Below are 26072 nucleotides of genomic sequence, written 5' to 3'. Positions count from 1 at the left end.
TTTGGTAAGAAAGGATAAGACGAGTAAAAAGGAGAAAATAAACACTAACCATCATCACTTTTCAAAGGCCTGACAAAACAAGAAAGTTTTGAGCCTTGATTTAAAAGCAGAAACATTTGGGAACATCTGAGTGTTTCAGGTTTGTTCCAGAAATAAGCAGCAAAATTATGCTTTTCCATGTTTTATCTTAGGACTATAAACCGTTAGGAGTCCCTTAACAGGTGACCTCAGGGTTCTGGGTGGTTTAAAAGGGAATAAGAAGATTTAGCAGGTATTTTAAGTCTTTATCAAAGTATTCTTTGATAAACAGTTAATTTCTGAAGTGATTCATGAAGAAAAAAGGTGAAAATGTTGTTTCCTTCCTTTTCTTTCTATTTTAGAACACTTTAAGTTGAGTGTTTTTGAGTTTTTGACTTAGGTTTGAACCTTTTCTTTCTATTTTAGAACACTTTAAGTTGAGTGTTTTTGAGTTTTTGACTTAGGTTTGAACCTTTTCTTTCTATTTTAGAACATTTTAAGTTGAGTTTTTGAGTTTTTGACTTAGGTTTGAACCTTTTCTTTCTATTTTAGAACATTTTAAGTTGAGTTTTTGACTGAGGTTTGAACCTTTTCTTTCTATTTTAGAACATTTTAAGTTGAGAGTTTTTGAGTTTTTGACTTAGGTTTGAACCTTTTCTTTCTATTTTAGAACATTTTAAGTTGAATGTTTTTGAGTTTTTGACTTAGGTTTGAACCTTTTCTTTCTATTTTAGAACATTTTAAGTGGAGAGTTTTTGAGTTTTTGACTTAGGTTTGAACCTTTTCTTTCTATTTTAGAACATTTTAAGTTGAATGTTTTTGAGTTTTTGACTTAGGTTTGAACCTTTTCTTTCTATTTTAGAACATTTTAAGTGGAGAGTTTTTGAGTTTTTGACTTAGGTTTGAACCTTTTCTTTCTATTTTAGAACATTTTAAGTTGAATGTTTTTGAGTTTTTGACTTAGGTTTGAACCTTTTCTTTCTATTTTAGAACATTTTAAGTTGAATGTTTTTGAGTTTTTGAGTTTTTGACTTAGGTTTGAACCTTTTCTTTCTATTTTAGAACATTTTAAGTTGAGAGTTTTTGAGTTTTTGACTTAGGTTTGAACCTTTTCTTTCTATTTTAGAACATTTTAAGTTGAGTTTTTGACTTAGGTTTGAACCTTTTCTTTCTATTTTAGAACATTTTAAGTTGAGTTTTTGAGTTTTTGACTTAGGTTTGAACCTTTTCTTTCTATTTTAGAACATTTTAAGTTGAGAATTTTTGAGTTTTTGACTTAGGTTTGAACCTTTTCTTTCTATTTTAGAACATTTTAAGTTGAGAATTTTTGAGTTTTTGACTTAGGTTTGAACCTTTTCTTTCTATTTTAGAACATTTTAAGTTGAGAGTTTGAGTTTTTGACTTAGGTTTGAACCTTTTCTTTCTATTTTAGAACATTTTAAGTTGAATGTTTTTGAGTTTTTGACTTAGGTTTGAACCTTTTCTTTCTATTTTAGAACATTTTAAGTTGAGTGTTTTTGAGTTTTTGACTTAGGTTTGAACCTTTTCTTTCTATTTTAGAACATTTTAAGTTGAGTTTTTGAGTTTTTGACTTAGGTTTGAACCTTTTCTTTCTATTTTAGAACATTTTAAGTTGAGTGTTTTTGAGTTTTTGACTTAGGTTTGAACCTTTTCTTTCTATTTTAGAACATTTTAAGTTGAGTTTTTGAGTTTTTGACTGAGGTTTGAACCTTTTCTTTCTATTTTAGAACATTTTAAGTTGAATGTTTTTGAGTTTTTGACTTAGGTTTGAACCTTTTCTTTCTATTTTAGAACATTTTAAGTTGAATGTTTTTGAGTTTTTGAGTTTTTGACTTAGGTTTGAACCTTTTCTTTCTATTTTAGAACATTTTAAGTTGAATGTTTTTGAGTTTTTGACTTAGGTTTGAACCTTTTCTTTCTATTTTAGAACATTTTAAGTTGAGTGTTTTTGAGTTTTTGACTTAGGTTTGAACCTTTTCTTTCTATTTTAGAACATTTTAAGTTGAATGTTTTTGAGTTTTTGAGTTTTTGACTTAGGTTTGAACCTTTTCTTTCTATTTTAGAACATTTTAAGTTGAATGTTTTTGAGTTTTTGACTTAGGTTTGAACCTTTTCTTTCTATTTTAGAACATTTTAAGTTGAGTTTTTGAGTTTTTGACTTAGGTTTGAACCTTTTCTTTCTATTTTAGAACATTTTAAGTTGAGTTTTTGAGTTTTTGACTTAGGTTTGAACCTTTTCTTTCTATTTTAGAACATTTTAAGTCTGCATTTTGAACACGCTGCAGTTTTTGGATGCTTTTCTTTGGAAGGCCCATCACAGCAGTCGAGTCTATTCGAGATAAAAGCATGGACAAGATTTTCCAGGTCTGGTTTAGACGGAAGGCTTCTAATCCTTGCTCTATTTTTTAGGTGGTAAAACGCCGACATACACACCCGGGACCCACCACACAAACACAGGAGCTGCAGAACTCACCAGCTTGATGATGCCGATGCTGTTCCAGCCCTGCATGATGGGCAGGAAAGAGATGAAAGTGGGAATGACCCAGCAGCCACCGATCATTAAAGCCACTCGCATGGGCGTCATCTTGTTTCTGTAGACCAAAGGTTGGCAGCAGATCGCGTAGTACCTGCAGAGAGATCATTGAAAGGGTAAAAATGTTTGTGTTAAACTGGACTTCAGATAGTCACCATCTGTGCACAATAAGAACAATGAAATCAAACTCTAAGCTGCTTACAAATGAGATTATTGGTTAATATTTTGATGCAAAATTCTTGTTTTTTTGGGTTATTCATTCCCTTATGTTTCAAAATTACATTAAATGTAATAAAAAGAGTGTTTTGAGCATTTAATTATAAAGAAGATTAAACCAAAAATGAGGACACTGCTGTCGCCCAGTTCCTCTGCTATTGTTTCTCTTCTCCATTTCAAACGAGCCGATTTGGCAACTGCAGCAGGTTGTTCTGCCCGTCCATTTGAGAAATATGCCAATAATTCAGCACCCATTATAAGTCTGTGCCTTTTTATTTCCAACTTTCATCCTTCTCCTGTTAGCTCTGTCAGTGCCTTCATCCCTCACTCGTCCTAATTCTACATATAAACCTTCTTTATTTTGGTCTTCCTCATTTAGACCCAAAACATTTCCACTGGAAATAATAGAAAAGACCACATGAGCCGCTTAAATGTCCCATCATGGTCCACCTGTGGCCTCATTCGCTCTCTTTAGGACAGGTAGTCAGTAAACTGCTCGGTGGCCTTGGCTTGAATAAGGAAAAGAGTCACGTGACTCTTATTGATCTGATCAGTACTGATCAACAGTAAATCAGTGAATCTTAGAGTGACAGTTACAGAGTAACCGACATGAGACGACCTCCTCTGGACACCTAAAACGTAAACTGCCGTTGTGTCAAAGCTGTATAAGCTATTAACAAGCCCTTTACCACAGTTAAAGCTGAGTCTTTCCTGTCACACACAAACTTTGAATGATGTGTGTGTGACGCTGTATGGCTGAGCTACGAGGCCTCCAATGTGAGGCAGAGTCAGTAAAAGTGGAACCAGGTTATAACTCGCTCCCTGCAGAACACACATGACCACGTCCTGCATTAGTTTGGCCACCAGCTTCTTCTGTGTGTGTGTGAAAATGATAGAAATGATATCAGACACAACAGTGAGATTTCCCAGCAGGCAGTGAAGGCCCCAAAGACTACGCCGGTGCTAAATTGGATAAATGGAACTGCATAGATGAAAAGGAAGAAGAGAAAAGGGGGACAGGCAGCAGCAGAAGAAGAATGTGTAGGTGAGAGAAAACTAGATAAAGAGTGTTTGGGTTTGAATTTTCGGACTTTGGATTCGTTTTCCTTGTCTTTGGTTTTTAGTTCCTCTCCTGGTCTCAGTTTAGTTTCTAGTTTTCTCCGGTTTTCATCCTCACCAGCAGCTGTCCTCGGCTCCACACCCACCTGAAGTCAGTCAGGCTCAGCAGCAGTCACTCACTCATAAGTATTTGTGCTCCTTGGCTTGTCTTCATCACTGTCAGATCCTCACTGCTACTTTCTTCATGGTTATTCTCTGCCGTTCACCATGTGATTTGTCTGTAATTTAGCTTTAGTTTAAGGTTTTCTGGCTCTGTCGGGCCTTTGGTTAAAGTCCTTTTTCTCTCCACCACCAAACCGTAACAAAGAGGGTGATTAATCCCTTTACAGAACAGCTCAAAGGACAGATTTGGTGCTAGTGAGTGGAACAAATCCTTTAAATCTTCACTTCCACTTGACCTGGTCAGTTCCAGCATTATTAGATTAAGTCATCTGATGAAGTGACTCAGATCCTCACGACTGTCAAACTTGATGTGTGCATGTGTGACTGCATGTGTGTAGAACTCCACCCCCCCCAGTCAATGTCATTTATGTGTTTTTTCTGCAGTAAAACTAGCCAAGTGCAGGTTCATAAAAAGGTCTGACTGGGGCACATATAAGTTAAATTATGTGCAGTTGGAGAACGGCTGGTTAGAGGCTTTAAAGTCCCAGCGAAACTACTGTCAGTGTTATTTCCTCACATATAATTATATGTTAAAGAAGCTGCTCCTTCAAATGACTTGAGTGGGCACCATCCACTCTGCTGAAATCTGAATTTCAAATAAAGCATTTCATTAGCTGGAATGTGTTTAAGTCAACAGGGATTTAAAGCTCAACCTGTTTCTTATGTATTATACCGTCTCTTATCATTTTCATGTGAAAAGCCTCGTGATATCGGAAACAAAATGTTAGAAATAAAGAGAGAACACGAGCATGATCACAGAGGGACAGACTGGACTTTAAAAAAAGAGATTTACTCCAAAATAACAAGTGGAAACAAACCAGACAAACAGACGTAAGATAAGATAAACACAGGGAGTGAAACAGGACGACCATGTGGAGAAGCTACTGTCAAGCATGAAATAAATAAGATATTTATTCCCTTATCATTCACACTTTTTCATATTTCGAGTTCTCTTGACATAAAAATCAAGGTGTAGCTGTTTTTTAAGTCTATAAATGATCTATATTCCCTGAACTGACTAAAATCATGTCGTTCTTTTGAATGAAATTCTCGGTTTTTCCATGGAAAATTATTGAAAAAGCTATAAGTCATCCTGCAGATACACATATTGTTTTACTTGTGCTACCTTTTGGGTCAGCTGAGCCAAGGCTGAGCCGAAGCTGAACCGAAGCTGAGTCGAGCCGAAGCTGAACCGAAGCAGAGCCGAAGCTGAGCCGAAGGTGAGCCGAAGCAGAGCCGAAGCCGAGCCGAAGCCGAAGCCGAGCCGAAGCAGAGCCGAAGGTGAGCCGAAGCCGAAGCAGAGCCGAATGTGAGCCGAAGCAGAGCCGAAGCAGAGCCGAAGCAGAGCCGAAGCTGAGCCGAAGCTGAGCCGAAGCTGAACCGAAGCTGAACCGAAGCTGAGCCGAAGCTGAGCCGAAGCCGAGCCGAAGCTGAGTCGAAGCTGAGCCGAAGCTGAGCCGAAGCCGAGCCGAAGCTGAGCCGAAGCAGAGCCGAAGCAGAGCCGAAGCCGAGCCGAAGCAGAGCCGAAGCTGAGCCGGAGCTGAGCCGAAGCAGAGCCGAAGGTGAGCCGAAGCTGAGCCGAAGCAGAGCCGAAGCTGAGCCGAATGTGAGCCGAAGCTGAACCGAAGCTGAGCCGAAGGTGAGCCGAAGCTGAGTCGAAGCTGAACCGAAGCTGAGTCGAAGCTGAGCCGAAGCTGAGCCGAAGCAGAGCCGAAGCCGAGCCGAAGCAGAGCCGAAGCTGAGCCGGAGCTGAGCCGAAGCAGAGCCGAAGCTGAGCCGAAGCAGAGCCGAAGCTGAACCGAAGCTGAGCCGAAGCAGAGCCGAAGCCGAAGCTGAGCCGGAGCTTCCCACGCGTGTGGAGGTGTTCATCATGGCGGACCCTCAATTATCTAATTTGAGACACGTAGATCTAACCATCTATGTTGGTTATAACCCTAATCATCTACTTTTAACTCTTAACCATAAGCATTTGTGTGGAAACGGTACAAAAGAAAGGATGAGTATAAAAATGCAAGAAGTATGTAAAACAATGTGTAGGACAGGTGAGCAACGTCTCTTCTGAAGGTCACTGTGGAGGACAAACGTTCATCATCATCATCTGCCATCATCTTCCTCTTTACATGTATTTGTGGCTAAATAAATTCCATTGAGATGTGGGAAGTGGACGCAGTAACTTGATGTGCTGAGAAACCAAACCTTAAGCTTCTCTAAAGGGAACAGAGCAAAGCAAAAGCTAATATTTAAATATTTTGATTGTAAAACTGCAACATTTTGCACATTGGACCCAACACACCTGTTTCATATCCTGTCCTGAGATTTAGTTTGATCAGAACAGACTTTGCTGTTTTTTTTTACAGCAAACAAAGACCCAAAACCAATTCCCAAAGCCTCCATTCTGCAAGATAAAGTTCTCCCCGTGTTCGGTCAGCCGTCAACGAGCCATCAAATTGATCCCCAAGGTCTGGGTTGAAGGGCCACATCACCACAGCTCCTTAATCCCCAAAAGAAAAGAGGCACCTTACCTCTGCTAAACAGAGCGGCAAGGCAAGGAAAAGGAGCTAGAAATGGGCCAAATAAATACACTGAAGCAAATATCACTTTTAACAACCTAAAGGTGTGATTCTGACCTGTTGCAGCCATCAACAGTCAGAACTAAACAGAACAAACATCTTGTTTTAACACTGTCCAAAGCGCTGAAACAATGGCTGCTGCCTGCAACTATGTGATTAACCACATGGAGAAAGTTCTGACAGGAAGTTTGGACGTCTAACTCACACATTTCCTCCCATACGTGCCACATTGTGCTCTGCTACGACAGCTTAATCCAGTTTATACCATGGCCAGTCACTGTGGATGTTTTCCTGCCTCCTCCGCTGTGATCCCACCTCATTACCTACTCGCAGTGCGTGGCGTTTCACAGCCATCGGTCATTTGGACTGGGTGAGCAAACTGTGTGTGGTCTCCATGAGCTGTGGCATTAAAAAAAAAGGTCAAGAGGCGCTTTTTTCTTTTTGAATTCCCAAAGCAGTTGTGTTGAAAGGCTGCAGATTGATTCTCTAAGTGTGGAGGTGAAGTCCTTGCTTTGTGCAAATATCCAAACACCCCTGAAGCATAAGTACATGCAAAGAACCAATAGATGCCCGTCCATAGCCACATTAGCCTGGGTCAGATTAGAAGCAGACGCAGCACAGTTGAATGGCAGCATGTCTTGACCACCAGCACTTTAAATGGCCCCTGCTTCCCTTTGATCTGCAAAACATCTCTTTCTGTTTATTTCAAACATTTTTATTCTGACATTATTTATTTGAGAGCTGGTTTCTGAGACCAGACAAACTATCCTGTTGCATTCTACGTTCACATGCAGGATTTTAGCTCAACGCTGACAAATATGACCAAAATGGGAACTTTTATGACATGAATGTGAAAGTTTAATAATCTTTGGCTTGTTTATTAAGATCTGGCTGTAATTTAAATTAAACTATGGTGCACTGCTTGTTTTAAGTTGTGCTATTAATGTCTCCCAAACTGTATGAACAGTAAAATTAACCATAAGACTCTAAATCATGACCACATACAGCTCTTCACTCGTTTTTACTGTGCTTTCAAGCACTTTTCAGACTCTTTGGCTGCTTTTTCTCTCATTTTCAGTCCAGATCTCCAGTGTTTTCATATTTGTTGAGCTACTTAACTCTGAAATAACTCCAGTGTTCAGACAACTCAGACTCAAGCCTTTTCTAATGCACTGAAAGTCCTTTTGCTCTTTCTTTAGATTCAACCATCAGAAGGTGAAGGCTGTGCGACACGGTTTAAGAACTAAGACCATTTGGTTCGGGTTAGGCATGGAAACCACCTGGATAGGGAGAGGAAGACGGTTCAAAGCCACATCATAACATGTCCCTTTGGTGGCTGCCTTGGCTAGTTATCGATCGGGTATCGGATCGCTGCTCTTGGACTCTTTTCTAAAATGTTGCCAAGCGAAAAGGGACAGAAAACCTGACTGTGAATCTGTGCTCTGAGCATAATTAAGGCCTTTAGCCTTGATTAATGGTTTATCCAAAATGAGGCTGTTCCTGATACCGTCTCAGAAAGCATGTCCTCTCGGTTCTGGTTTTGATTCTGTGTCCCACTCTAATTCCTTCCTTCTGCTGAGCAACACAGAGAGCGAGTGTGCGCCACCGAATTTCAGCCCACACAGAAACAAACTAATCACTGTTAAAGCCACATCTTCAGTCCCTGTCAACACTGGGGCGTAATCCTGTGCCTTTGGCTGTTCCTGTCCCATCTCCTCCTCATATTGTACGTATTGTTTGTGCCATTAAATGTCAGATTGCGGGTAAATAAATATATTTTCTGCATCTAAACGTGTTTTATTCTGACAAAGACTTAGTTAAGTCCAAATGACTGTGATGAGCTGACTGAGGCTTGTTGTGCTGGTTTGAATTATCTTCACCAGCTCACTGACTTTTGAAGTTCCTGCTACTTTGGGATTAAATCTATTGTTTTAAAACTTTAAAAATGTGTGTCTTCTATAGCTCTAAGGTCAGAAGAAGTTATCAAAAGTAAGAAAGAGCACTTAAAGGAAGCTTCAGAAACAAAACGAGATGAATTTAGAGTTGTGTCGACTGTGTTGTGTCAACAGAAAAAGAGGTTTCAGCCCTTTTGTCTCTAAATTGCCTGAAACTTCCATATAGTTTGTCCGTGCTGCTGTCAGATTAGCATTCATCCTGCACTTTGGGAAAACATTTACGCAGAAAATCACATGGCTTGGCATTCTGCCTCTGCAGTATACTGAAAAGGTTTCAAGTATGAAACCATGATAATAAAGTTCAGCTCTTTGGAGAGCATCTTTCCCCTCTCTGCAGCGCTCTCAGTCTAATTGTCTCTGAGTTAGCTCCTTTGCTTAATGCATCAGTGGAAGAGCGTCCTCCTCGTAGCAATTCTGTTATTTTTAGTCTTAATTCATCTCCATTCAACCCTTTTCAGCATCTTCGGCTCACGTTAGATGAATGCGAAGCTTTATCCTGCAGCTGCTCACTTGTTTTCTATGCCTTCACTCTTTTTCTTCTGCAGTTCCCCTTCTCTCTTTTCAATGTCTCCCTTTTCCTTTTTCCTCTGTCGCACATACAATCTCGTGTTGTCTGTCAGCCAAGTGAGTTCTCAAAGCAAGAACACACCAGAGGCTAAACCTGGAGTCTTGCTGCTTTCAGCCACTTTTTATAATTCAATTTGATCCCTCATTTGAAACTTTCTCCACATCCGCAGTGACCTTTGACCCGCCTCAAAATGAAAGGAGAAGAGCACAGCTGGTGCTTACAGTAGGCAGCCGGGGATATTTTGACATCTTAAATGAGTGAAGGCTCAATCATCATCAGTTTCAGACTCCTGTGGCAGTGAACGGTGCCTCACCAGATGGGTTTCCATCCGATTCTCAAGCAAATATTGAAATTTTTAATTTAAAGTCTGCAGAAAATAAACGAGGTTGTGCAAAGCCATCAGAAGGCGTCAGTACAGGGGATGTTACCCATGACTGTGATAAACCAAAGATTTAGGAAGACGACTCAAAACTGATCACCTTAACCGTAAATGACAGGAATGCAGGGATACTTTTTAACTATTCTTCCATGTTGGTGAGCATTTTCTGTTTATTCTTTAGAAGCAGGAACATCTGACCATCCATGTGATCACTTTTAAAAACAGGAAAAGCCTTCTGAGACGAACGTAATTGTTTTTAACGACACCTGATTCAGATTAAATGGATCTACTCAAAGATTGTTGAGTTCTGCAGCAGCTAATGATGCATTGATCTGAATCAGGTGAGCTGAAGCAGGGAAACATCTAAAACCTGCAGGACAGCGGCCCTCCGACCGGAGTCTGAAACATCTAAAACCTGCAGGACGGCGGCCCTCGAGGACCGGAGTCTGAAACATCTAAAACCTGCAGGACGGCGGCCCTCCGACCGGAGTCTGAAACATCTAAAACCTGCAGGACGGCGGCCCTCCGACCGGAGTCTGAAACATCTAAAACCTGCAGGACGGCGGCCCTCGAGCACCGGAGTCTGAAACATCTAAAACCTGCAGGACGGCGGCCCTCGAGCACCGGAGTCTGAAACATCTAAAACCTGCAGGACAGCGGCCCTCCGACCGGAGTCTGAAACATCTAAAACCTGCAGGACAGCGGCCCTCGAGCACCGGAGTCTGAAACATCTAAAACCTGCAGGACGGCGGCCCTCGAGCACCGGAGTCTGAAACATCTAAAACCTGCAGGACAGCGGCCCTCGAGCACCGGAGTCTGAAACATCTAAAACCTGCAGGACAGCGGCCCTCCGACCGGAGTCTGAAACATCTAAAACCTGCAGGACGGCGGCCCTCCGACCGGAGTCTGAAACATCTAAAACCTGCAGGACGGCGGCCCTCGAGCACCGGAGTTTGAAACATCTAAAACCTGCAGGACGGCGGCCCTCGAGCACCGGAGTTTGAGATCTCTGGCTCCAGTAAAAAGCTTCTTATTCCCATGTTTGGTTTCCAGTTATCCTTACTTCCTGTTTCATTTTGTAAGAGTAAGTTTAGCTTTACTTCCTGGCTTGTTACTCACCTGATCTTACTTTACTGAGCTGTCATGCACCTTATTATTCCTCTTTATTCACGGTGAGTTATTACTGTCTTCCTCTTTGTGTCTGTGTTTCTTCCAGCCTTGAACAGGACTTTTGGATTTTGATTGTCAGACTTTTTCTTTTTCAACATATTTATCCATCTTTTTGGTCCATCATCCAGTTCCCTGTATTCTGCCTTCGGGTCTTAAGCCATCCTTAAACTGTGATAGAACCTTTCCGGTAAACAAAGACGAATAGGTGAAGGTCAGCTTTGAAGGTCCCACTCGAGAAGTTATCGTCTGTGAAGAAGTTTTTGTGCTTCACTGAACTTTTAAAAACAAAGCAAAAGCTAAATTTATATGCTTTATATGCAGAAATAAACAGAGTGTGTATTTTCCCTTATTGTTTCCTATACCTTCTCAGTCTCTGATGCAGCTAACAGACTCTTCCCTGCAGAGATTTACATGTTGTTTTCTTTCTTGGTCTGTTTTTTTCCCCTCGTTTTTGGGAAGCTACAAATGACAGCAGCAGCCTTCCTCCTTCCCTTTCCGTCAAAAGCGTAAACAAGCTGGAGATGAATTTTCCACCAGCATCTTTCAGTGTTTTTCACCTGAAAAGGTTTGGCTGCTTGTGTTGGAGGAGGAGAGCAGTGCAACTTATTTCCCATAAACTCTTATCATCCGTTTAGTTGTTGCTTGTTTGTATTTTAATGTCTTTAAACGAATGAAATATTGATTTACTGCAGCTTCTATCACACCGTCTCTGCCAGCAAAGCGATAATAATGTGAATTTTTGCAGATAATAGCTAGATAATAACACTTGCCCTCGTCCTCATTTTTAATTTCAGTATAATCCAAGAAAACTCAATTTAAAAAGGGGATATTTTGCTATTTTTGTGACAAATTAATGCAAGTAGATGCATCATTTTATCCTCCTCTCACTCAGCTATGAAGGAAGGTTTAAACTTTCTCATATCACATCATATCTGTGATTATAATCAAAACAAAAGCAGTAAGGAGGTTACATAACAATTAAAGCATCTGGAACTGAAGTATTTCCTGAGCAGTATTTGCACAGAAAAAGCTACAAATAAAATCCCCAGATGGGAAACAGGCTGCTGTGAACATGCATCTGTGTGTGTTTATGGGTCAGTGTGCAGGTCCTGCACATTATATGTCTGTCTTTCAACATGTGCTGCTTCTCGTCTGGATTCGTGTGAAATCGTTTCTCTTTGCCCCCAAACAGCAGCAGAGTTCAGGTCTCTGGAGGAAGCTCGTTTCTTTTGGCTGTCCTGTTGCACCACGGCTCACTATGCAAAGTGGCAAAAGCTGTCGGGAGGCTCGATCTTCAGCCCTCAGCACAGAGGTGAGTCGACAGGTTTTCTTTCTCTTAGCTTAGCCATTTAGCTTGTCCAGCTAAGACTCATATTGGGCTCCAGATTGAAACATTTTTCACTGTTTTTCCACTGATAGAAGCAGGGAAACAAAGGCGGGGGTGTATTTTCACAAAGATTCTGTCCAGATTTGAGAGATCCAGCTGATTCTCTGAACAAAAGGTGAGTATGTTGACACAAAAATGAACAGGAGCCCGAAAAAGAATCATTCCATGTGACTGCTTCAAAAGAAATCTAATTGACAAAAAAGGAGCCCTGAAAAGATCAAGGACCACCTTCAAGGAGGCAGTTTTTAACAGAAATGTTCAGCCGTGAGTCATGAAAACTGGAATCTCACATTCTGACACATTCTCTGAAGCAGAGGTGTCCTTGAAGCCACAATAAAGGGGACTTATACTGTTTTTAATGAAGTTTTCGTCCACGTTTTCCTCTTTTTACTTCAGTATATTTCCTTATTTGGTAAATATGCCGTCATGACACGTTTATGGTCGAGGTTCGTGATGCTTTCAGTGTATGAAGCAGGTGTAGAAAATGGATGGATGGACAGAAGCTTCTGCTCTTTAGCTCTTTTTGGCCCATTTTAGATGCATATAACCAACATTCTCAAGCGAAACTGTAGACTTCTTGATTGTCTCCCCCGACAATCCTGAAAATCATCACAAGTAGGTCAAATTAGCCGTATCTGCATGTCAGTGTTGATTGGCCGATGGGGATATTTAATTTTAAATACAATCTGCCAGCATCATCTCCACAGTAATGTTTATAAAAACTTCCTTAGCCTGGAAACATCCTTCGAGAGTTATTTGGAAATGTCTGGACCAGAAATGGGGGTAAAAATTGGGCCGGTTGCGATTATCATCATTAATGTTGGGGTTTGGATAATATCTCCTGGGATTCTAAATAAACTCAAGAAGAAGAAATGGTCTCCTCTCTACCAAACGCTGCTGTTTTCCTCCTCATCACCCATGTCGAAAGCTTCAATCTGCAGTAAATTAGTCCCTGCAAACATTGATTTAAATACTCCTCTCACTGAATACTTATTAAAGCCCCCATTCTTTCAACCATTCGAGTGTTTTTAGGCGTAAATAATAAGAAAATGGAGGAAAATTGCTTGTCCAAAGATGCTTTTGCTTGAAAACAAGCTGCTCTCTTACTGTTTCAGCTTACTGTGATAGTGTTTATCTCGCTCTGGCAGATGGATTCCCAAACAGGGAAGAAGTTTGCTTCTGAGTGAAAGTAATTAATGGAGATTACCAGCGTCCAGGTTAAACCTGCCAAGGCTTGTTTCCAGTTTCCTTTGTTTCTGTTGTTCTGCAGAACGAATGATTGTGTGTTTTTGTTGAATATCAGACTGAATTTGTGTGTCATATCCATCAGAACAAACCTCCTTTGCTCAGCACTGTGAGAAACACTTGATCCAGATGAGCTCTTTCAGTTTGAGCTTGAGTGATACTTTTATTAACTCCTGGTGTAATCCTGCAGTTTTACATAAAAACTCCATCTTTCTGTCTCATTCTTCAGATATGTAATGACTTTCAAACTGCCTGACACTTTAATTATAGTTTACAAGCCGGTCAATGCCCAAACCTAAACAATGAGTCAAAGACAGAGGCTGAGCCAGCAGTTTCTGGGGTGTAACAACATTTTTCTGTATATATCGTTTCACCTGGCCAAGATTTTAATTAGAATTACTTTTTAAATAATTCCCATTTATTGAAAAGCTGCGTAAAACATGAATAATTATTCTAAATAGGTGATAGAAGTAACGTGGTGGCATGGAAATTAGCAGGAAATACTGAAAGTTAACAGCAAGTTTTGTCAATAAGATTAAAACTAAGAATATTGTGCTGAGAAGCCAACAATAAAGGAAATGCAATTAAAGTAAGTCGAAGGGGGAAATGCTTTCGACAGGAGATGGGACGTGGCTCACAGGGGGCACGGGGGCTTATTGCTTTGCTCTGGGTTTGTAATTGAAGTAGTGCTGTGGCAGGCTTTGGAGGCAGCTGTATGCAAAGAGGAGTTCAAAGCTTCTCCGGACAGATAATCAAATGAAAAGACCATTTCCTCATGAGCTTTGCATCCTTGGTGTGTCTAAATTGGAATTTCATCTGTGTTTGTTCCTTTAAAAATGCACGTACTTAGCTTGTTTTCCATTATTCTGACTCTCTGACACTGTGAATAAACAGAGTTTAGGAGCATTTACAATGAGGTACGGTGTCACTATACGCAAATACCGACGTATTGTCATCAGAAAAATACAGAAAACTCGTTCACTCGCAGTCTTATGAGAGCAGTGGAATCATAACACATCCCACAATGTTTTGCATTTAAAAGCAACTCCAAGAAATTCATTTCAGCAGCCTAGAAAAAGCAATTAAAAAAGTGTATCCTGCCCACATCAAAGCTGCTACTCTAAGCCCTTTAACTGGTGTTAATGTCACAATCATCAGTGAGCCTGTTGCTTAAATCAGAAGATATCAGCTGAAGTGTGCTCCTTACCACCTTTATGATGGAGTCAAGCACTAAAGTTTTGGTCTGAGAACAACTTCAGGTGGTGCCGTCTTAAATAAAACAACCCTGATACGGATCCAATACTTCAGACCTGCACAAGCTCACTCTATCATTCATCTTGCAACAGCACAGAAAAGCCTTCAAAGCTGACAGAATCATAGATGGTTATAATTTTATCAGCTTCAGTGCAGGTTTAGAGGAAGAATGCATAAGTCTCACCTGTCCAGAGCAATGCAGCACAGGTGCAGTATAGATGCCGTGGTCAGCAGGACGTCCAGCGAGGTCCGAACCAGACAGAACGTCTCCCCGTAAATCCAGTGCTCGTGGACCAGCTCGATGGCCCCAAACGGCATCACCAGCACCGACACGAGCAGGTCGGCAAACGCCAGGGACACAATGAAGTAGTTGGTCTTAATTTTCCTGACAGAAGGAGAGAAAGAGAAGAAACATGAAGGTGGAGTAGAATACACCTTCTTCTCTGCGTTTGATAGCATCCTCCCCAACAGACTGGTGACCAAACTGTCAGACCACCATCTGCCTTTGGATCAAAGACTTCCTGTCTGAGGGTGAAGTTAGATCCCCACATCTCCCCAGCCCTCAGTATGAACCTCGGCGCCCCTCAGGGATGTGTGCTGGGCCCACTCCAGCAACACTATTATGAGTCAGCCTGCCGGGACGAGGTGGAGCAGCTGTCAGTGTGGTGCTCAGACACCAACCTGGTCTCTATGACCAGGAGCTGGTCATAGACTTCAGGAGGGAAGACAAAACAGTCCATGGGGGGAAAACAGGTGGAGAGGGAGGCAGTATCCACTATCTGGGTGTCTTCACCTGGAGCATCAACACCACGACCACCATCAAGAAGGCACAACAGAGACTCTACTTCCTGAGAGTCCTCAGGAGTAACTTCCTCAATGGAAAAGCTGCTGGTGTCCCTCCATCGCTGCTCCATAGAGAGTTTCCTGACTTCCTGTTCAGAGAGGAAAGTGCTCCAGAGGGTTGTCAACACGCCCCGCCCTGGAAGATCTGCACAGTTCCCGCTGCCTCAGGAGGGCTACCGACATTCTCAAGGACTCATCCCAGCCAGGCCATTTGTACGTTCAACTGCTGCAGATGTTTCAGGTCAATGAGAGCACGGACAAACAGGCTAAAAAGCTGTTTTTATAGCCATAACTTCACTAAATACAGCGAAAATATGAGTTTTTTAATCTCTCTCTTACTAACCGCAATTAATGAGTCGTGCAAATACTGCAAAATGTTTTCTTTTATGTTGTCTCGTGTTTTTTTTTTATGCATTATTTATTTTTTATTATTCATTAACAATGCACTTTAAAGGGATTGTGCTTTTTTAAAGTTTTGTTCTACTTGTACAATGACAATAAAGAAAATAAAGGTTTATTTTAACCTGCATAATTCCATCAATGAGAAAAAGAAAAAGTTTCTGGAGAAATCTGATATGTGGCGAGGATTAAAACAAAACGTCCTTTGAAATGTTAATACTAAATGATTTGTTTTAATCGAGTTACTTTTGTTTCTCTCTGTGACACCAAAACAGAACAGCGCCGGACCCTTTTGTTCCCAAGAGTTTGTTTTTGTGTTATTTTGAAGGCAGCTGATCAGAAATCCATTAAAGTCAATTATAGAAAAACAACAACAGCTCATAACAGGCCTGAGTAATCAAAACAAAACAGTTTCTGCAGGAATTATCGTGAATTGTCGAGGGAACGTCGAAATGACAAGTTCCAATTTGTAAAATAAATACAGATTTGCTTTAATAATAAACATTTTTAACGCTTCTTAACATATAGCTTCAGATACATCTATCAGGAGAACTTTCACAAACAAGGTCGCATCACCTCTCGTAACCAAATAAAATCCCTCTGCAATTAAATTACAAGTGGAGGCCAGGTGGGTTTTTCTCCCAACAGCAGCAAAGATAAACAAGAAAATAAGGGACAAATGAACCCATAAGAAGATAAAACTGCAGAGAGGGAAAAGGATTAGAAGCCATAAGACATTTAGAGACATAAGGACACAGAAAGAGTAAAACTGAAGCCTGATTAACTGCCTCCAGAGTCCTTATTCCTGTTCTCTGTGATAAAAAGTTGTCAGAGCTGTCAGAGACAAGGTTAGGCAACTTATTGCAGAGATAAAAGACTAAATTTACAATTTAGCTGACCCCGATCAAGCTTTCTTTGCTTTCCAACGTAGAGTTGGGTGAAAGCCAGAACTTTTCTTAGGGTGATATAAGCAACCCGGCAGCGGCTACCTCTGAATCTGTCCTCAAGACACAGGAAAACAGGGATTTACCCCAAGAACCGGCTGATCATTCATGTGAGGAACTATGAAGGAACTTAAGTTGCACCAACTTTATCCATCCAGCCATTTTCTGTACCCACTCAATCCAATTCAGAGGGCCAGACGGAGACAAACACTCATGCTTGCTCCGAGGGATAATTTTACAGCCACCAATTAGGCCTCTGAATCAGGGACATTTTAGGCCAGGTTTGCACCTGCTCTCCCTCTTCCCATCATATCCTTATTGAATTTAACAAAGAGGTCTTTTCTTTAAAAAAGAAAAGCCAAACCAACAAGGAAAATTGTTTAAGTAGCAAAGTAAACGAGGAAAGAACCATTAAATTTCTCAGGTTAGAGCTCAGATCAGTGAGATCAGCCACTTGTCATGGCCTCAGGACACAGATGCAGGGTCTTTAAGGCAAAAGGTGCTTATTAATAATAAATAAGGTGGTTGAGGATCTCCAGTCAGAGCAAACCAAGAGGCTGTGAAACTCCTGAAGCACTCTGCTCAATAATGATGGATGAGGAGGGTGCAGCTATGAAAATGATCAAACCAAAAACCTCTCCACTGTGGGAGGAAAACAAAGAGCTATTAAAGATAATAAACTCACGCTCTCCTAAGGAGGCGGATTTAAACAAAAGAAGCTCTCAAAAACACTGAAACTTTAACGATTAACTTAAAACACTCCTTTAACGGAGCCACAACAAGAGAAACCACTCAGAAAAACAGAGGAACAGAAACAGGCTAAAGAACTTACAACAAAAATTAGCTCTGAAGGAGGCTTCAGGCTCATGGATTCTGTGGCTGTGGATCAAAGACACTCGTAATGAGGCACAAGACAAGGGAGACGCAGACTATTTGAACACATGAGGGACCAAGGAGAACAGGGGGAAACACTTTGGGAATCAGGGAAGAAAATTAGACGCTTTACAGGAGGAAGGGCAAAGGACCTGAAACGAGAGGGAAGTTAATATTTCAAAATAAAACAGGAAATGACGAGAAAAACATGAATCAAATCGTAAATCGAGACAACACTGACTGCTGTTCACTGAGACAACAACTGCTCATAAGTACAGGAACACAACCCCACCTGAAAAACACTGAAATATCCCTTTAACAGCTGCCTTTGGCAGACAGACTCACACTTTGTCTCTTTCTTGAGCTTCACAGGAGGCAGTCCTGTGAGACTTTGTGATGGAGGTGACCGGACGCCACTATCAGCCAGCAGCTTCATATTTCTAAACCCGCTGACGAATCACGGTGAGTAATTGATTATTGACAGCTTTATTAGTGATGTGAACCTGATGGACAGCAACACACAATCAGCTGACTCCTCAGCCTGTCAGTTACTGACTTTTTTACTCAGCGAAACCAGTAAGAAAGTTGGTCAGTCAGCCGTCGCGTTCTCATCACTCTCTGCGCCGCGGATGGTCTGCGGTCTATAAATAGCCTCAGTGAGCGCCGCCGGCTGTGAGGCTTTTCCATCAGCCTGTCACTAACCCAAACAGCCCCTCAAAAACACGCAGTTAATGATGGAACCAGCCAGCTGTCTGCTGGTGGAGCTCATGTAAATCCGGCCAGACACACGTAATAAACACATGTGAAACACACAAATGCACATGAATGGATGTCATCACAGACAAATACTGCACACACACACACACACACACAATCTGGAGATGAATGAGCATGTGTTTACATATTAGACACACACACAAAGCCGTGTTGGCAGCATTTCAGAACAGTTTAAAAAGCATTACCAACCCCAGAGATGGAGGCGCTGTGTTTAGCTGCGATGACATGTTCTGTTAAGATTAAAGTGTTATGAATAAATAAACTTTATTGGAAGCGACTGTGTTCACAGCTACAGATGCACATGATGTTCAGTGTAAAGTGCTTAAATGAGGAAAAGAGACGATTTGAGCAGAATGCAGCGAAGCGATGACCACGCCGTGTGCTATGTAAATATTTTCTGTTCAACTTTACGAAACTGTTTACTATGATTCAAGCTGAGGCAACACGGCACTTAGATGTTCTGTCTGTTGATGATGATCTGTTCAATCCTTCTGCAGCTAGTGAAAAAATGCACCAGAACGAGTAAAAAGTCGAGTAGAACAAGTTCTGCTCGTATAAAAGCATCAAAGCCGCATCATCAGAACAGTTTTTCAATGAAAAAGGCAGAGAAACATGACAAATGTCTGGAGGATCACAAGAAACGTGGAATAGCTTGAACATTTTTCTTTTTACAGGTTTCTCAGTCGCAGTTCTGGTTCAAATCCTGCAGCAAAACTCCTCTTTGCCCAGTTAACACTCAGCAGTGATAGAGTTCCCTCGGCTGAAGAAAGAAATTAGCTGTGGATGGTCTGCCAGGACCTCCTTTGATGTTTTATTTCCACACTTAAAAACCTTACTTCTTATCAGCTTTTCTTGGATTCTTTTCCAAGTCTTTATTGATTAAATACTGTTGATTTTAGCCTCTAAAAACTGAAAAATGGAGCAACAATAAGGCAGATTCCGTAACAAAGGAATCACAAAGTGAGTTTTCTGTTAAGTGTTAATCTCCCAGCTGTGATGCACTTCTTTATTTAGTTTGGTCTGCAGCTATTTGCTGCTTTACTACAGAGTGACGATTAGCTTCATTGGGCTAACATTAGCATGGTAGCTAACTGTAGGACAGTAAGTCCCCAGCTTTAAACGAAGCTGTGAAGTCATTGTTGCACCGTGATATTTTTACCAAAGCATGGAACAAAAATTCTGTCAACTTGTTTAAAGTTGCACGTCTCCTTCAAACAAAATGTTTTTGGTATTTAGCGCGGTAAAATAAATAAAATCCAGCTTTTTCAGTATGAAAAGCCCGTTCACGGTAGTCCGGATTATCACGAAGAACCAGCATTCCTGACATCATAACAGTGTGACTGCTTCCAGAGCTGTGCAGAGTGCAGAATAAACAGCCTGCAGACAGCGTGGCAGCATGTCTCTGTGTGAGGGAGCTTCTTGAACACACACTTGACATGAGAGAAGCAAGAGGAGCCACTTACTGACGAGCGCTTTAGCACCCTCTGAATCCCCCTCTGCTGGTATCAGCTCCAACAGAAGACTTTGGGTTATCATGGGTCTTAGTGGAGCGTGTAAAATGCCTCGAAAGGTGTTAAGAAGCTTCTTTACTTGCTGTCTACCAAACTGATATAGATATATATATATACTATATTATTGGACTTCATCAGCGCCTCCAAATCCGAGACTATGGTTCTCAGCTGGAAAAGGGTGGAATGTTCTCTCCGGGTCGGGATTGAGATCCTTCCCCAAGTGGAGGAGTTCAAGTATCTCGGGGTCTTGTTCACAGTGAGGGACGAATGGAGCGTGAGATTGACGGCGGATCGGTGCAGCGTCTGCACCGACCCGTCGATGTGAAGAAGGAGCTGAGCCAGAAGGTGAAGCTCTCTATTTACCGGTTCCCATCCTCACCGATGGTCACGAGCTGTGGGTAGAGACTGAAAGAACGAGATCATGAATACAAGCGGCCGAAATGGGTTTCCTCCACAGGGTGTCTGGGCCTCCCTTAGAGATAGGGTGAGAAGCTCAGTCATCCGGGAGGGGCTCGGAGTAGAACCGCTGCTCCTCCGCATGGAGAGGAGTCAGATGAGGTGGCATCTGGTTAGGATGCCTCCTGGACGCCTCCCTGGGGAGGTGTTCTGGGCCCGTCCCACTGGGAGGAGACCCGGGGAAGACCCAGGACACGTTGGAGAGACTATGGCCTGGGAACGCCTCGGGGTCCCCCCGGAGGAAGTGGCCGGGGACAGGGAGGTCTGGGTTTCTCTGTTAAAGCTGCTGCCCCCCGACCCCCGGAGAAGCAGCAGATGATAGATAGATAGATAGATAGATAGATAGATAGATAGATAGATAGATAGATAGATAGATAGATAGATAGATAGATAGATAGATAGATAGATAGATAGATAGATAGATAGATAGATAGATAGATAGATAGATAGATAGATAGATAGATAGATAGATAGATAGATAGATAGATAGATAGATAGATAGATAGATAGATAGATAGATAGATAGATAGATAGATAGATAGATAGATAGATAGATAGATAGATAGATAGATAGATAGATAGATAGATAGATAGATAGATAGATAGATAGATAGATAGATAGATAGATAGATAGATAGATAGATAGATAGATAGATAGATAGATAGATAGATAGATAGATAGATAGATAGATAGATAGATAGATAGATAGATAGATAGATAGATAGATAGATAGATAGATAGATAGATAGATAGATAGATAGATAGATAGATAGATAGATAGATAGATAGATAGATAGATAGATAGATAGATAGATAGATAGATAGATAGATAGATAGATAGATAGATAGATAGATAGATAGATAGATAGATAGATAGATAGATAGATAGATAGATAGATAGATAGATAGATAGATAGATAGATAGATAGATAGATAGATAGATAGATAGATAGATAGATAGATAGATAGATAGATAGATAGATAGATAGATAGATAGATAGATAGATAGGACTTTTAACTGTTTACAAACTGCATCAGAGTGCCTTTGTCTCCCAGGGAGACGCCACAGGACCCGGTGGAAAAGAATCAGCACAAAACTTCGATCGCAACACTTTTCGATGACGATTTTCTTTCAGGAGCAGAAACTGGAGATCTCGCTTCCAACATTGGTTGACAGACTAACACCATTGTGCTACTTCTAAAACTCTTTGAGAAACCTGAGAATCAGCACCTATTTGTCTTTAAAGCAAACCTTCCATCAGCTTCACATCTCAGGACTGCAGTTTTTCTGTTTAACCTTGTTTTATAACTCATTATAACTCTCATATAATTGCATAATTGCAAATCATAAGTGAATTTACAGTTTTGCTAAATCAAATATTATTTGGAGGTAAACAGCTCCTTTGCCCAATCAGAACTGCAGAGGAAGAGGCCGCAGCAACATAATTAAGCCTGCCAGTCAAACCTCAGGCAAAGGAAAACAATTCATGAATAAATTAACATGATGGAAAAGCTTAATGACTTTTAAACAGCTAATATTGTAACTCGTAGCTCTTGGGAGTGTTCTGCTAACAGCTCTGTGTGCACATGACAATTATGGGATTTCTGTAGATCATTCTTTATTTGCTTGAAATTGTCCACTGACTTCTATTTAGCTGTTGATGATGCATCTAGCATGAAAACTTCAATCCATCCAGCTTCTATCCCTGCTTAATGCGTCGGGGATGCTTAAATGCTTAAACAACCACACATGCAGAAGAACCAGCCGGGAATTGAACCTGGAACCCTCTGCTGACCGCATGCAAACTTTATCACAGTAATTTCAAACTTCTTTCTCTCTCCTTTGGTGTTTGCATCCAGATGCTTGACAGAAACGAGTCAAACCACAATTACCCACAATTCAGCTTTGCAGTGATTATAACCAGTTTACCACTTCCACTGCAACCAGGAAACCTCATAAAATGAAGCCCAACAGCGACCGTGTGTCCACCACTGCCATTACTACCGATAAAGTCCTTCCTTAAGGTTTTTACATCTCATTCACAATGTCCTGCCGAGACCAAATGACGTCAGTTCCCAGTGACCCTGATCTTTGAGTCTTGGCTCAGTACAGAATACAGAACGTGAATTAGCTGTTGACTGTTTGATAAATCCACAGTTTTTCAATCATAACTTTTCAAATGAGCTCTTCTTTAGTTTCCCTTTGTCTTTTTGTGCCTCGTTGATATATATGTTTAAATAAAACAATAAGGTTTTTGAACAGAAACAAAGGAAAAAGCGCATGTGACATCACCGCTGAAGATCTCTACCTCCAGAGCTCAGGCCGGCCTGCAGCCTCCTCAGTCCTAAATATTCGGTGTGGTGTGTAAGTTTCAAGCGTCATTATTTATTCACCATGTTGGTGTCACATCGGGTCGGTTTGCTGTGTTGTGGTGGAAGTTTGAGGACCCGGATGCAGATGAAGAACACAAGGCGCGGCTGAGCCGGAATACAAAGAAACTGAACTGTGGAGAAAAAGTTTTAGCAAAAACATAAACAAAACCTGACGGTGGAAAAAAGCCTTGAGGCAAAACCTGACAAGACCGAGATGACGGTAGGGGTGGGCGATATGACGATATTAAATCATGAAGTGTGCAGCGGCAGCTAGCGTTGGCGGCAGCTAGCGTCGGCGTCAGCGGCAGCTAGCGTTAGCGGCGGCTAGCGTTAGCGGCGGCTAGCTAAAACCAAAACAGACAATATTAACACAGGCATTTGACAAAGGCACTCCGTATGACAAGTCGGAATACAAAGAAACTTAACTGTGGAGAAAAAGTTTTAGCAAAAACATAAACAAAACCTGACGGTGGAAAAAACCTTGAGGCAAAACCTGACAAGACCGAGATGACGGTAGGGGTGGGCGATATGACGATATTAAATCATGAAGTGTGCAGCGGCAGTTAGCGTTAGCGGCAGCTAGCGTTAGCGGCAGCTAGCGTCGGCGGCAGCTAGCGTCGGCGGCAGCTAGCTAAAACCAAAACAGACAACATTAACAGGCATTTGACTAAGGCACTCCGTATGACAAGTCAAGCAAGTGATAGAAAGAGGTAACAGAAGCAGTTACCTTTTATTTTGCAAAAGATATGGTACCGTTCAAGATGGTAGAAAAGGAGGGGTTCGAACACCTGCTTCAAGCAGTTGACCCGCGCTACGAGCTGCCCAGCTGAAAATACTTCTGCAACACTGCCTGTTTTTCACTTTTCAATTTAAGATTGTGATAAAATCGAAATTGTGATATATATATTTTTGCCATATCGCCCATAATGATGGTGAGGATTTCGCAGTGAACACGAGGGAACCTGGAAACTAAATACTGTGGGGAGGTGATTGGTGATGGAGTGCAGCTGAGAACAAAACAGGTGACGTGGATGAACCTGGATGAACGATGGGGAAAACTAATGACTTAATATAAACCTAAAACATGAATACACTAATGTCCCAACAGAAAAAATAAAGAACCGCTCGCTCCACAAAATATCGGGCTGGTAATATGCTTTTCTTTGAGTCTGCTCTTCTCTGTTTTGGCTCCATGTTTCTGTTTTTCAGAGTTTTTCATCCTCTGGTACAACAACTATTCTCCTGATTATTCATCTATTAATCTATTCTTAATTTATGATGCATATGATATACGTATTTATCATTTATAGCTGCTAAAACAAGAGTTTAAAAAAGGTGAATCAAACATATTGAAAACATTATTCTCTTCATAATACTGGAATGAAACAGTTTTGTTGGTTGTTGATGATGTGCTCAGTGTTCTTCCTTATTTATTAATTTATTTTTTATCATGAACACTCACCCAGGGGATCCCCCATTGAACAGATGTGCCTCGGTGTTTTTGCACCAGACATTTTGAGAGTTTTGTGCATCTCCCTGTGGACAGTGAGACAATGAGGCAGGAGAAACAAAGACCGTGGGTCATTGTTCTGTCCTCAGGGACGAAGACGACGCAGCAGTGACTTTGTCACTCATCGGTCTTATTGAAAACACACCAGGTCTACAGTTTCACATAAGACTAACTCTTAAATTGAGTTACTTTCACTTTTACAAAGTGACAAAGACTGATGCATACGGCCATACATACATCTAAGGCCAGCCTGAAGTTTCAGGTGTCGTCAGATAAAAAGAGACAAAGCCAGGAGGAGACCAACTATCTGAAAGACAGTGGCTCCAGCATAACACTGGTTTCCTCCTGAAATCAGTCATCCCGTCGTTTAGAATATATCTTATTTTACTGTCACTGCAGTGGTTTGTGTTCACTGATGAGGGAGTCCATTCTGAAGATGGATCGAAGCACACGAAGAGGCAGTTTATTTCACTGAAGCTCCCTCTTTCTGACAGCTGTCTCATTTAAGCCAGCAGGTGCTTAGTTTCAGAACCATCTGAGAAGAGTTTGAGCCAAGTCAGCACTTTTTTACAATACTCAAGAGGAGCGAAGTCTGTCACCATCCGTGAAGAACGAAATTACAAAGTAGCGGAGCAGATCAAACAGATATACGGCCACATGAAAAGGTAAGTAGCCTCTCTCTGAAATCTAATATTCAGGTTCTCAGCAGATCTTAAAAGTATCTGAATGAAACCTCAACAGCACATATTAGATTGTGGTTATCATTATTATTTATGTAACAAAAACTACTCCAAAGCTCAAAATAATTAGAATAAGTACTTCTTGTACCTGTACTGCTTCCACAGGAACTAAGAGGGTAAGAAGCAGCCAGGAGCTGCTGATCAATGCTCTGATTAACTGATCCTCAGTCAGTGTGAGCAGCTCTATAAAAGCAGAAGTTCTGTCAGTTTAACACGATGCCAAGGAGGAAAGACACCAGCAATGATCTTAGAGAAGCAGCTGTTGCTGCCCATCAGTCTGGGAAGGGTTATAAGGCCATTTCCAGACTATCTGGAGTCCATCATTCTACAGAGAGAAAGATTATTCACAAGTGGAAAACATTCAGGACAGCTGTCAATCTTCCCAGGAGTGGACGTCCCAGCAAGTTCACCCCAAGGTGAAGAAGCCCAGAGCTACATCTCAGACTCTACAGGCCTCAGTTAGCATGTTAAAGGTTAAAGGTCACCCCAAGGTGAAAAAGCCCAGAGCTACATCTCAGACTCTACAGGCCTCAGTTAGCATGTTAAAGGTTAAAGGTCAGCCCAAGGTGAAAAAGCCCAGAGCTACATCTCAGACTCTACAGGCCTCAGTTAGCATGTTAAAGGTTAAAGGTCACCCCAAGGTGAAAAAGCCCAGAGCTACATCTCAGACTCTATAGGCCTCAGTTAGCATGTTAAAGGTTAAAGGTCACCCCAAGGTGAAAAAGCCCAGAGCTACATCTCAGACTCTCCAGGCCTCAGTTAGCATGTTAAAGGTTAAAGGTCACCCCAAGGTGAAAAAGCCCAGAGCTACATCTCAGACTCTCCAGGCCTCAGTTAGCATGTTAAAGGTTAAAGGTCATACATCTCAGACTCTACAGGCCTCAGTTAGCATGTTAAAGGTTAAAGGTCACCCCAAGGTGAAAAAGCCCAGAGCTACATCTCAGACTCTACAGGCCTCAGTTAGCATGTTAAAGGAAGTTAGAAAAAGACTGAACAAGGATGACTCGCAGGAGAAAGCCTCTTCCTGGCTCGTAAAGGAGAAAAACCG

The 26072-nt window shown here is 41.4% G+C and overlaps 1 protein-coding gene across 2 annotated transcripts in view; it reads right to left on the bottom strand.

Moving 5' to 3' along the window:
* htr4 (5-hydroxytryptamine receptor 4) overlaps positions 1 to 26072 on the bottom strand; it is a 189614-nt gene that overhangs the window by 55139 nt on the left and 108403 nt on the right. For both annotated transcript variants that reach the window (XM_072396320.1, XM_072396321.1), the window contains exons 4-5: positions 14782 to 14982; positions 2513 to 2666 (exon numbers count right to left, since the gene is read on the bottom strand). In XM_072396320.1, the coding sequence (XP_072252421.1) occupies positions 2513 to 2666; positions 14782 to 14982 (355 nt within the window). The remainder of the gene's footprint in view (positions 1 to 2512; positions 2667 to 14781; positions 14983 to 26072) is intronic.

Source organism: Leuresthes tenuis, unplaced genomic scaffold (genome assembly GCF_036924035.1).
Source record: "Leuresthes tenuis unplaced genomic scaffold, fLeuTen1.0.hap1 SCAF_11, whole genome shotgun sequence".
NCBI classification, from domain to species: domain Eukaryota; kingdom Metazoa; phylum Chordata; class Actinopteri; order Atheriniformes; family Atherinopsidae; genus Leuresthes; species Leuresthes tenuis.
The sequence above is the reverse complement of the archived record's forward strand: the minus strand, read 5'-3'. Positions and strand labels throughout refer to the sequence as shown.